At 42.2% G+C, this 12061-nt stretch overlaps 1 protein-coding gene across 1 annotated transcript in view; it reads right to left on the bottom strand.

Annotated features, from left to right (window-relative positions):
• The window catches only part of LOC134539821 (uncharacterized), a 35420-nt gene that overhangs the window by 2150 nt on the left and 21209 nt on the right, over positions 1 to 12061 (bottom strand). The window contains exon 7 of the mRNA XM_063382112.1: positions 7696 to 7860. Within this exon, the coding sequence (XP_063238182.1) occupies positions 7696 to 7860 (165 nt within the window). The remainder of the gene's footprint in view (positions 1 to 7695; positions 7861 to 12061) is intronic.

The raw sequence follows: 12061 nt of genomic DNA, 5'->3' as shown, positions 1-12061 counted from the left end.
AACAGTTCAAGTCCACTTTAAAACAAAAAATATTAAGTCAAAGTAACAAAGTAATGCTGAACTGAAAAATAAACAGTTAATAACTGTGGGAAAAAAAATTTATTTTTAAGCAGCGTGTGCTGTAGAAATATACAATTTTGTTCCCATTTATTGTTCATTTAATTTTTTTTTTACCAAGTTAGTATATAAAAATAAACAAAAAATTGACAAAAAATAATGTATTTCCTTTAGGCAAATAAAACCATATATAGATACTTAAACCATGCAGAATGATGTCCCCCACCCCACCCCAATTTATCTGCAAATTTTGCAGATTAATTTCCACCTCCCAGTCCTTTTTTACTTGTTTTTGTGTCAATCATAAAATGATGAACAACTGAGCATTAAACTGATAAAAACATAAAAACTGTTTGGTTGTTATGTCATTTGCAGTCGAACGGTGATTTCCTATCAGGTGGCAGGCCACTTTTCAAGCATTGGAGGTCCAAAAAAAAAGACCTGCTGGTCATGAGCCACTCGAAAAAATTTATTTGGTACAGTATAATTGTGTATAGTAATGCACAGTGGCTTAAGCTGATTGGACCTCCAGGAATTTAGTGAGTTTCAAACCACTTTGGTACTGACTAAGTGCTCAATAAATAATGTCATGCCGGGGCATGAGGATCAAACTTAGGGCTATTAATAATGCCACTAAAAATAAACATAATGTTGTTTACATTTCTTCATTTATAGACATGTAAGTTGACAATGCAACGGACAAAAAAAAACAATGAAACCTTGAGGCAAGTAAGTCTACATAGAGTACTTGGCAATGATATACATATTGTCAAAAGAATGTACTCAATCCCTTCTTGGTGAAAAAAAATTCCTAAAGTATGTGTTTTTGAAAAAAGATATTAAGATATTAAACAAAACATAAAGGCTTGAAAATATAAATTTTGGTATATGGCAGCGCCCATTTTTGTCTATACAATCAAAATGGTGGCAGTTAAAAATCAGTACCTAGGTTTGCACTGTTGGAGAAATATGTACTTTTTGACGTGACGTCTAATAAATCAATGAACGCCGGCTGCACGCACAAAAAAGTGTCCCATAACACACATTGCCCCACTACGGATGTGTCCCGTTACGCTTAGTGTACGCATGCGCCGCATCTCTCTTCCACTCGTTTGGATCAACAATCGATTTGACTTTTCAATCATGTTTTCGTCGTTTGAATTATTAATATTATGTAATTAACTATCGTCCACCGATTTTCAGCACAATCGGTACGGTTGTTGAATTTTCAAATACGTTTTTAACGAACAATGGTGTTTTACAGTTGCACATAATAATTCAAATTACACCCGGGATCTTTTGCACAATGTTTTAAAAAATATTGTAACACATTATAAATAAGTTAGGTGTATTTGGATGCGTATTTGTTATAAAATCGTATTATAAAAATGAAATAATATTATTCCCCTACGGTGCTGCTATCTATGGTGAGGGACGCAAACCGAACGAATGGTGCTGCTATCTATGGTGAGGGACGCGAACCGAACGAATCGTCTATCAGCTGCCGCGGGAACCAGGCACTCGTTAATACATATCCTTTGTTTATCGCGATGGGCATTATTATTAACGAATTATAAATAAAATTTCTTGCCCGGGGCCACAATTGCATATCATTATGAGCACTGGAAGACATAATAAAGAAAACATTCTCGACGAATTTTAATCTGTGGTTTTGATTGCTTATTACAACAAAAATTTCGGCAATAAAGGTTTATTATTCTTGCATTTTAAAAATCTGATTACTAGTATAATTTCAAGTATTTATTCTTTTATTATTAAAATAAAAATGATTCAAGTTTATTCATAAAAGTATGCAATCATTTCATCAATGTTTTGTTATGATGTCACGTTAAACTATCATCCGTAAACCGACTTTACAGACAACCAATTTTTTTTATGTCACAAAATTTCAAATTTTTTCAAAATGGATCAGCAACCACCCTTGGGTGATTTTCCATGGGATGACCATATCACAGCCATAGCCAACTAATAATGGGGTAATTTCAAAACACTGCTTGTAGACACTAATTTTTGGGAAGCCTTCATTTCACAGACGAGAGAGCCAAACCCGAAGTTACCCGAAGTTCATGCTTGCTTTTTTTTTACGTTCTATCTCATTGTATAAACCGGTGTGGCATTAAATTTTGCGGTCCATTAGGATAGGTTAGCTACATTATAAATACTTTAAAACATTGTGGATGGTTGGTTATATTAGGTAAGTATAGATACTGTTATGTCTGTATTGGTACGCATATTTCCAAGATCACATAAACCCTCTTGTCCAAGTGCCGGGCCCGCCGCCATAACTGTCCTCGCAGGCCTGCCAATCTATATCCTGTCCTCTTGAATACTTAACACTACATCTCCCTTTCTTTATACTGTTTTGTGCCCACACTGTTTTCACTACTGTACGACCTGCACTATTGCACTACACCTCTACAGCTCCAGCCGTTTTGGTCTAACCACTTGTCTTCCACTCCTGGTCTTGCAAATCCCCTTACTCCTCTCTGACCCTTGTATTTCTTCCTCTGTGAACCCTCGAAAGTCTTCTTGTGGAGATCCCGGCCCTTGAAGGTCCTCTTGTGGTGAGCCCTGCGTTGGTGACTTCCGAGGAGAAGATGACTTATGCTTATCAGCCCCATCTGCTTCCTCTGCTGTTCGGGGAGTTAGTCGCTTCTCTTTTACTGCATGTGTCACTCCTGACCCTGTTGTTGATGCCTGGTATGGCCCACGCCCATGTCCTCGGATCTGCTCATCGGGCTGCCGTACTTCGATCAAGTGTTTCCTATTCCGGCGCACATTGCGGACCCCCGTTTCGACTAAATATGATCTGAACTGGTCTGCGGGCTGTAGTACCTTGCCATATCTGGCAAGGTCGGTAATCCACACGGTCACCCCTGGCTGTAATGGATTCAACTCATACACACCATGCCTTGTATCATAGTTGCGTTTTGATCTCTCTTTGATGTGCTGATCCCTTTTCCGAAATTCTTTCAGAATGCATGGGTTCCACTGTGGTTGTAGGGACGCCACGGTATGGGGTAATGTGGTCCGTAGCTTTCTCCCAAACAATAGTTCCGATGGTGAAAAGCCGGATTCCAATGGAGTGGCCCTATAAGCGAGCAACCCTAAATTTGGATCAGTTGTTTTGGACAAAATCTTCTTTGCTATTTTAACTGCACTCTCTGCTTCGCCATTTGATTGCGCATACTTTGGGCTCGATGTAATGTGCCTAAACCCATATTCCTTTGCGAACTGCTGGAATTCTTTGGCTGTAAACTGGGTACCCCCGTCTGTACGCACAGTTTGAGGTATCCCATGGCGAGCAAATATGTTCTTCACACGTGCAATTACTGCCTCTGCCGTCAGCTGATATAATCGCACTACTTCCAGGTACCTTGAAAAATAATCCTGTAACACAAGATAGTGTGCACGGGCTAATTCAAAGATGTCCATTCCGACCAGCATCCATGGGCCACCTGGCAGTGCCGAAGGCTGTAATGGCTCAGCTCGCTGGGTCCTCTGTTGTAAACACTGTTGACAGTTTTCGACCATACTCTTGATATCTGTAGTGATACTTGGCCACCATACGGACTCCTGTGCCCGACGCCTACACTTAACTACCCCCATGTGGCCTTCATGTATTTTACTGAGCATGTCTGAATGTAAATGTCTGGGGATAAATATGCGTGAGCCTTTCATAATAAGTCCTCTACTATATGTTAACTGTCCTCTGTACTGCCAGAAGTGGGAGTGTTTGCTACTAAAGCCTTGCAATATATTATCCTTCAGAACCTGGCATTCATCATCTCTGTCCTGTGCTTCTGTGATGGTTTGAAGTGCAACGTCTGAAAATGGTGTTTCCCGTACGACTGCTTCCACAAACAACTTTTCTTCCACAATGTCAGAGGTCCCCTCACCTGGCTGATCCACAGGAGCTCTTGACAATGCATCCGGAACAAAGAACATTTTCCCTGCAACATGTTCAATAGTGTAGTCATAACACATAAGACGCATCCTCATCCTCTGCAGCCTCGCTGTTAACTCAGTCAGTGGTGTAGAAGTCAGCAGTTGCACTAACGGTTTGTGGTCAGTCAATATTATGAACCGTGTGCCCAACACATAATTTCTGAACTTCTCGCAGGACCAGGTAAGTGCCAATGCCTCCTTTTCCACTTGAGCGTATCGTGATTCTGCCTCACTCAGACTTCGAGATGCAAATGCCACTGGTTTCCATGCACCTTGTTGATATTGCTCCAATACGCTTCCTAAGCCAAAGGAAGATGCATCTGCCAAAACTCTCACTTGTGCCCCCTGTTGATAAAGAGCTAACCTGGAGAGCTGGGCTATTTCCTCCTTCAGGTTCCTCACTGCCTGCCGCTGTGGTGCGTCCCACACCCAATCTGTATCATGACATAACAAGACTCGAAGTGGCCGAGTTTTTTCCGCAAGGTTGGGAATGAACTTCATTAAATACGTCACCATGCCCAAAAATCTTCTTACTTCTGTCACATTAGTCGGTTCTGGCATGTCACTAACAGCTTTGGTCTTGTCCGCATCAGGCCCCACCGTACCTTCTGATATGACATGACCTAGGAACTTCACAGTCTTCACTCGAAACCGACATTTAGCCTTGTTAAGGGTAACACAATGCGCCACTAATTTACCTAGTACCGCTTCCAACCGTTGGTCATGTTCTTCTGCTGTGCGGCCACAAACAAGAATGTCATCTGCCTGGTTCACCACACCTGGCATCCCCCACACCAGATGCTGCATTTGTCGCTGGTAGTGCTCCGGGCCTGATTTTATCCCAAATGGCAGCCGATTGAAATAAAACCGCCCAAATGGTGTGATAAAAGTTGTGTATGGCGCACTAGCTGGTGACAACGGGATCTGCCAGAACCCACTGGACGCATCCAAAACTGAAAACCACTTGGCATCTTGCAGTTGCGCTAGCGACTCTTCCACAGACGGTAACTGTAGCCTCTCTCTGAGTATAAATCTATTCAACTGAGTAAAATCGACACAAATCCTTACCGAACCATCCTTTTTGGGTACCACGACCATAGGTGCACACCATTCGGTTGGTTCCTCAACTGAAGTTATCACACCCTCGTGAACCATTCTGTCAAGTTCTTCTTTTACCTTGTTTCTTAAGGGAAACGGAACACGTCGTGGTGCTATGACAGCATATGGCTTAGCCCCTTCCTGCAGCTGAATGTTGTACTCCCGTCGAAACTGGCCAAGACCCTCAAAGAGTGGCAAGAATTTGTCAACACAACAGGGTTTTGACTGTCACCTCCTCTGCCTTCTTAACAGACATAATATCGAGCGCCTTGATTGCAGGACGGCCCAGTAACGGTACCATTTGCTCTTTGACCACAAAAATTTCTTGTGTCACTTCCTGATTTCCATAGGACAGTGTTGCCATTGTAGTACCCACCACATCAATGCTATTTTTTCCTGCCCCAAACAATTTCTTGTTCGTCGAACCAATTGTTACCTTTAGATCCCGACAGACATTCTCTCCAATTACCGTTACATCGGCCCCTGTATCCACCTTGAATGAAAGCTCTGTCCCAAATAACTTCACTTTCACATACCATGGTTGTGAGCATATTTCCAGTGCCACTTCTCCCAAGTAATACTCCCGTGGACCTGATGGTGACTGCTGTGAAGATGCATGACATAGACTGTGTTCACTTTCCAACTCTTGCACTTCCCCATGAGCACAGCACCTACCATAATGCCCTACTTGTTCACAGCGATAGCATTTTGCTTTGTTAGCTGGGCACTTAGACCAATGATGATTCGGTTTGCCTCCACATTTGGAACATTTAGTGGTTATGTTGGGACTGGAACCACTTACATTACTTGTACCTGCTTTCTCTTGCTGCGCTGTCTCCTTATTCCATCTGTAACGCCGCTTAAAATCGGGTTGGCTTTTGCTGTGTTGGACTGTTTCGACCATGGCATCCTGTGCCCGAACAAGGGTTTGCTGATTTCGTACCAGTTCCGCTTGTCGAATCCGTGTGACCGCTCGTGCTGACGTTAGATCTTGGTCCATCTGGAGCGACTCCGACAGCTTATCATCCGCAACACCTATCACCAATACCGTCGTTACGAGCTCGTCCTTAAGATCCCGTAAGTTGCAAGATTCGGCCATCTTAAAAACATCGTTTATAAATACATCGGCCGGCTCACCACTCTGTTGACGCCGCTTAAAAAATTTTGCCCGTTCATAGATTATGTTTTTCTTTACCGTGAAAAACTTATCAAACCGTGACTTCACTACACTGTACTTCTTGATATCTTCCGCAGACAATGCAAATGATTCTAGCATTTCGTCCGCCTCGGAACCCATGCAATACAACAACATGTTGACTTGGCTGTCTTCCGACTTATTGCAAAGTTCCGACGCCACCCGAAAACGTTCAAAACGTTTGATCCATTTTGGCCAGTCCGCCAGCGCAAGAAAATCAAAATTTTCTGGCGGAACAATGTGAAATTGCGCCGAAGTTGCCATGTTGTACACCTCCAAAACACGATGCGTGGGTCCCGGTTTTACTGGCACTTGAATGATGCGCACACGCCGACTACCATGTCGGCCCGAAGATTAACACTGCGGAAAACACTACGATTAATACCGGCGTAGGAAATACCGCTGCCACCATGTTATGTCGGTATTGGTACGCATATTTCCAAGATCACATAAACCCTCTTGTCCAAGTGCCGGGCCCGCCGCCATAACTGTCCTCGCAGGCCTGCCAATCTATATCCTGTCCTCTTGAATACTTAACACTACAGATACATTAAAAAAAACTGTAAAATCATTTTATGGTTGCTTAGCAAATAACTTTTTAATATGTAGCTATTCAGGGCTAGGAAACCGTTTACATGATTTCACAGTATCTTTAATATAGCTATCCTAACCAAATCAACCATCCACAATGTTTTAAAGTACCTATTCATAATGTAGCTAACCTAACCTAATTGACCATTAGTTATCATGAGTTACAATGAACAAAAAAAAACAGAATATGCACGATCAGGCGTTTGGCTCTCTCGTCTGTGAAAAGAAGGCTTCCCCTAATTTTTCAAGATGACAGCATTAGCTAACCTTGGGTTAATGACAACTTTTAACACATTCTTTAGGAAATATTAGCTCTACTGAAAGCAGTAACTTAGTATTGAAGAAACCAAGATGGTTGTGGACTAATCACTGTTAACAGTTACATAAGTACAGGGTGTAGGTGCAGCCGTGCACACTTTACTACGGTTACTCACAACACTGCCCACGAGACAGTGGTTAGCACTGTCCTGGTGGCCGGGCCCGAGGATCAGGTATGGGCATCGCCGCTATCGAAGAGAACCCAGCCAACTTCCTTGTCCGACATTCAAGTTTTGTTCGTCCGGTATGATTTTTACGTCGCAAAAAGCTTATAAGGCAACGATAACTGTGAACTTGTGAACTTTAAAACCAGTTGGGTTCCAACCAAGTGTTTGTAAATGAGTCATGCCAACCCACGTCACACAAGTCACTGCCACTACGGACCCAACAACCCTACCCAGCTATCTTCTACCCTTCATGCGTCCAGTTTGAAGTGGCAACAGAACACTGCTGCGAGGAGAACTCACCTGGTGCAGACGCCCGCGCTCCTCATGAGCGCCTCCAGGGTGCGGCCCTCATCGTCGAGCCCCACGGCCCCGAAGACGACCGAGGCCCCCGGCCGGCCCACCAGCCACTGGAACGCGCGCAGGGTGTTCTGGGCCGACCCTCCGGCGCTGACGAGGCTCGGGAACCTGCAACGCCATCACACCCCGTGCTCTGTGATCCACAGCGACTGTACTGTCTAGGAGATGAGGCCCACCTGCACTTCTAGGTTCAAGTTCCAAGGAAATGGGCCACTCTGTTCTGTCCCAACCCAACCTCCTTCCGCAAACCTCTGCTGTGAAAACTTTCAAACTTGAAGTATTCTCAGTTTTACAGACAGTTGATCCGAGTCTCATGCAGCTAAGTTCAATGACTTCTTAACGTGAGAATAGAATAGGTGGAGTGCTAATGAAATATTCTCTCCGTGTTGCAAAATGTAGCTTATATACACCAATTTTTTATTCAAATTTAACCCATGCAATATTTTAAAAACGTAGATGACAGAATCTCATGAACCAGACCAGTGGTCTTCAAACCGCAGTCCGATGGTTTCATGCAGCCCACTGACAATGTTTCAACAAGCATTATTTTTGCTCGCACAACTATCACAAGTATAAAGTGAACTAAGTCAAAGAAAGCCTCATGGTGGCACTTTCGTGACTGCTCACTGTGTATTGGAAGCTTTTATTTTTTTTTTTTATAGCTAATGCGTGAAATCTCACCTAAGAATCTTTTCATTTATCAAATTAAAGTAAACTTTTAAATGGTTGTTTATTTTAAAATATTTTTGCCTTCCTAAACATAAATTGCAATGTCAACATTAAAATGTAATTATTTTATTCTCATTAGTTTTAATGTTATTTTGTACCACAAGAACTTAGTTTCAGAACAGTATTTAAAAAAAAGTTTGACATACCCTGCTTATATAAAACATGTTTTGTTTGCATGTAAATACATAGTTGAATTTAAGTAACTTTAGTTATTTTTAATGGCCATTTCATGCATGTGAAAGTGTTTTTTTTTTTCTTCATAAATTAAAGTATCCATTTCTTGTTACAAAATATTGAGACAGAAAAAATAATATTATGAAAAAGCAAGTTTTCTCTTCTTTTCATGTAACAACTCAGTTGAGAAATGGTTGGCATAAGATGTTAAATTTTTAAAAATTAGTGTGGACAACTACCATTGTAGTATTATAACAACTGTACATAAGTACTACCATTTCCAAGGTGACCTTCCAAAACAATTACAATGGATGATTGGCATACAGACGTGGTAATTATCTAAGCAATGTGCACACAACTGATAGCGTATGCCAGCCCACTTGTGAAACTCTAGATAATGAAGAGGATAACCACGTTATCAGTACACATCTACTTTCGTACGTGATCTCAGGCCACTTTGAAGCAGATTGTATTGTCTGCAAGCAGAACCACATCATTTGTCAAACTGCTCACATGCTCACAGACACTAAAATACACAACACTATCATAACATTGAGTAATTGTGTAATTTAATTGCTCTTTAGGAAGGGCATTAACAAACAAAATACTATCTGTAATTCGGCCATGAATCAGATTTTTTTGATTGATCTTGACCGGCACATCATATTACTGAACTGCCTGAGTTTTTAGTTCGCTAAAAGTTAAATGTTACTGTCACTTTTCATTTTGGTCATATTCACTGTTTTCAAAGTGGTTATATTTCACATTTTATGGGTGAATTTCTATAATTTTCTGAAGAAGAGGTCTGAATCATAGACGCAACAAGATACCAGAGACATTTTTGAACAGTAACAATCATCTGTATATTTTTTTTATAGAGCATTTATTACAACTTATAAGAAATACAATTTTACCGTATATTAATTTTTTCTTTATTCGATTAAAACTTTACTGAAGTTCAATAATCCTGCAAGGCATGCTGAATTAAGACCTTTTACTGCATACTGAAGTTAGGACTGTTCTCTATATTACATACATTAACACTGAAAGCTCTTTCATTCTATATTTCCAACACACAAACTGAAGTCATGTAATACTTTGATGCCAATCCTCAGTGTCTCTTCAGGTCCAATAAGGCCAATATGACACACCACTGTTCCAGTCAGCGTGCAAATCAAGCCACCGATGATTGTGAAACACCCACTGCCAGTGGGACATTGTGCATCTAAGTAATGCACCCGTGCACGGTGCAATGATATATTGACGAGCATTCGGGGAGGCCGTAAGTCAGTAGTCAACCCCGACGTTTGGTATACAAGACCCGCCGATAACCACCCCAGAGGTAACTTACATCACTTGGGGAAGGAAAGTGGTTTCCCAACTCTCAACCGGGTTGCCTGCGCAGCCTGTCGCCACCTTGTGTTTACGTCTTGGGGACCTACACTTGGGGTACCTCGCCAGTGTGCAGGAAATTAGGAATTTCGACACTTTTTTTTTTCTAATTTTATTATATTTTTAAATTATTTTTGGAAATTTTATTTGCTCTATAATTTGGTTACTAAAAGGCGATTTACACTTTGTTAGTCTGGTGTACTCCCCTAAGTTAAACTTTGTGCCAGTAGTCTGAAGCACCTTTCCCAGAGACGTATCTGATATTTTGCAGATCTAATACTTTGCTGGCAGCCAGCTTAAAATTTCCCTCGCTTACAGGCACGTCCCAGTCCTGTAACGTTACTTCACTTCATGACTAAAACCGCCTACAGCAGCTCTGGACGAGCTGCTACCATTTCTCAGAGGCAAGCTGACCATAGCCTTTACTGTCACGAATACGTATTAGGTTCTCTCCTCGAAAAGCACGTCATGGACGCTCGTTCTCAGCGTCGTTGCACTTTTGTCCACCCCCCTCCGCTCTTTCAGTTCTAAGAATTCGCCTAAGGCCAATGACAGGTCAGAAACCCCAGCAGACAGCGACCGTCTCCAAGGATGCCTTGCATAAAAAAATGTGTGTGCCAAGATGGACCACCCCGTGACACCTAGCGGCAAACTCGCTAACCGCCCAGCCAACTTACCCTGTAGGCCACCAGAGCGCTGCACTAGACTGCACCCTTTAACCCTTGGTTTAAGCAGACGCCTTGGGCGAGTCGATTCTTTTTATTTCAGACACCTCTCGACAGGTAGCGCTAAAGTCGGCCAGTACTACCAACTTCGAGACATCCCCTCTCGGGGAACTTCGGGACCTTTCGGTCCGGACTCCCAGCCCCCTCCCCCCCAAAATGATTCAAGATTTACTTTTAATTACGAGACGCGGTTCTCCGCGGGACACTTCGCGCCGCGCCTGCAGACGGACCGTTTGATTATCGGCGAGTCAACGAGACACTGCAAGACTTCCGTCCGGCCGCAACTGACTATGTAGTCGCTTAAATAAGGGATGCTATCCCTAAAATCTTTTCAAGTAGTTTAGTCTGTAGTATAAAGTGTAATAGTTATTTTTCTTTTAATTTTTTTTTGAAATGAAGAAATCAACCGCGCCCAGCCGCGTAATCGCGGGATCCAGTTCCTGGCGGGCGACGCATCAGTAAACAGAAGCCAACTCCCCTGTCTGGTGAGTGACGATCCGCGACTTTCCTCAACCTCCCCTCAACTTTTCCGGGCATTTTCTGCCCCGTATACTGTCTGTGTTCAAGTTCTGATCAGTTTTGATTCGGACTGTTCCAGACAGGGTCCGAGAGCCGGACGCCGAATTGGCATTTTTCATCTCCCTTCCACAACAGGGCACGAGCGCCCTGACATCATGTACCCGCGTGATCTCCGGGAAAAGAAGCCCCGACCTCCGGTGCTTCTGTATCTTTTGACCTTTTTCTACTTTCTTTAAATTACGTCGTCAGATGCAGTTAATTAGATAAACATAATTTCTGGACTTTAAGTACATACCTCAACTGGGATTATTTAGACATATTTGTAATTTTTTTATTGGTTTATGTATTTTTAGTAAATGAAACGTTTGATAATTCCATGTACGGCCCGCCATTAATTTTTTTTAATATACCCGAGAGCTGTTTAAGAATGTAATTAATATTGTACGTTAATATTTTCTTGTATCTGTTATAAGTTTCCTCAGTATGGAGTAATTATATTTCAGACGGAATCACACCTTGTTTTTTTTTTGTTCATTTCTAATAAACTGGTGAAACCTAAAGATCCACCTAGCAAGGCAAAGATGGTAATCAGACCGTGGTTTGCTGCTACAACAATAATTGCAGTTAGCATGGTTTGAACCTTGCTACACCAGGCAACAACCCTTCTGCCTACCTTACTGCCCTGAGGACATTCACCACCTTGTGTTTGCCCCGGGCTAGTTCATGGCTTCTTGGGTTACTCATACCTTTAAGTAACTTAAAAGAGACGG

This window comes from Bacillus rossius, chromosome 16, assembly GCF_032445375.1.
Source record: "Bacillus rossius redtenbacheri isolate Brsri chromosome 16, Brsri_v3, whole genome shotgun sequence".
NCBI classification, from domain to species: Eukaryota; Metazoa; Arthropoda; class Insecta; order Phasmatodea; family Bacillidae; genus Bacillus; species Bacillus rossius.
The sequence above is the reverse complement of the archived record's forward strand: the minus strand, read 5'-3'. Positions and strand labels throughout refer to the sequence as shown.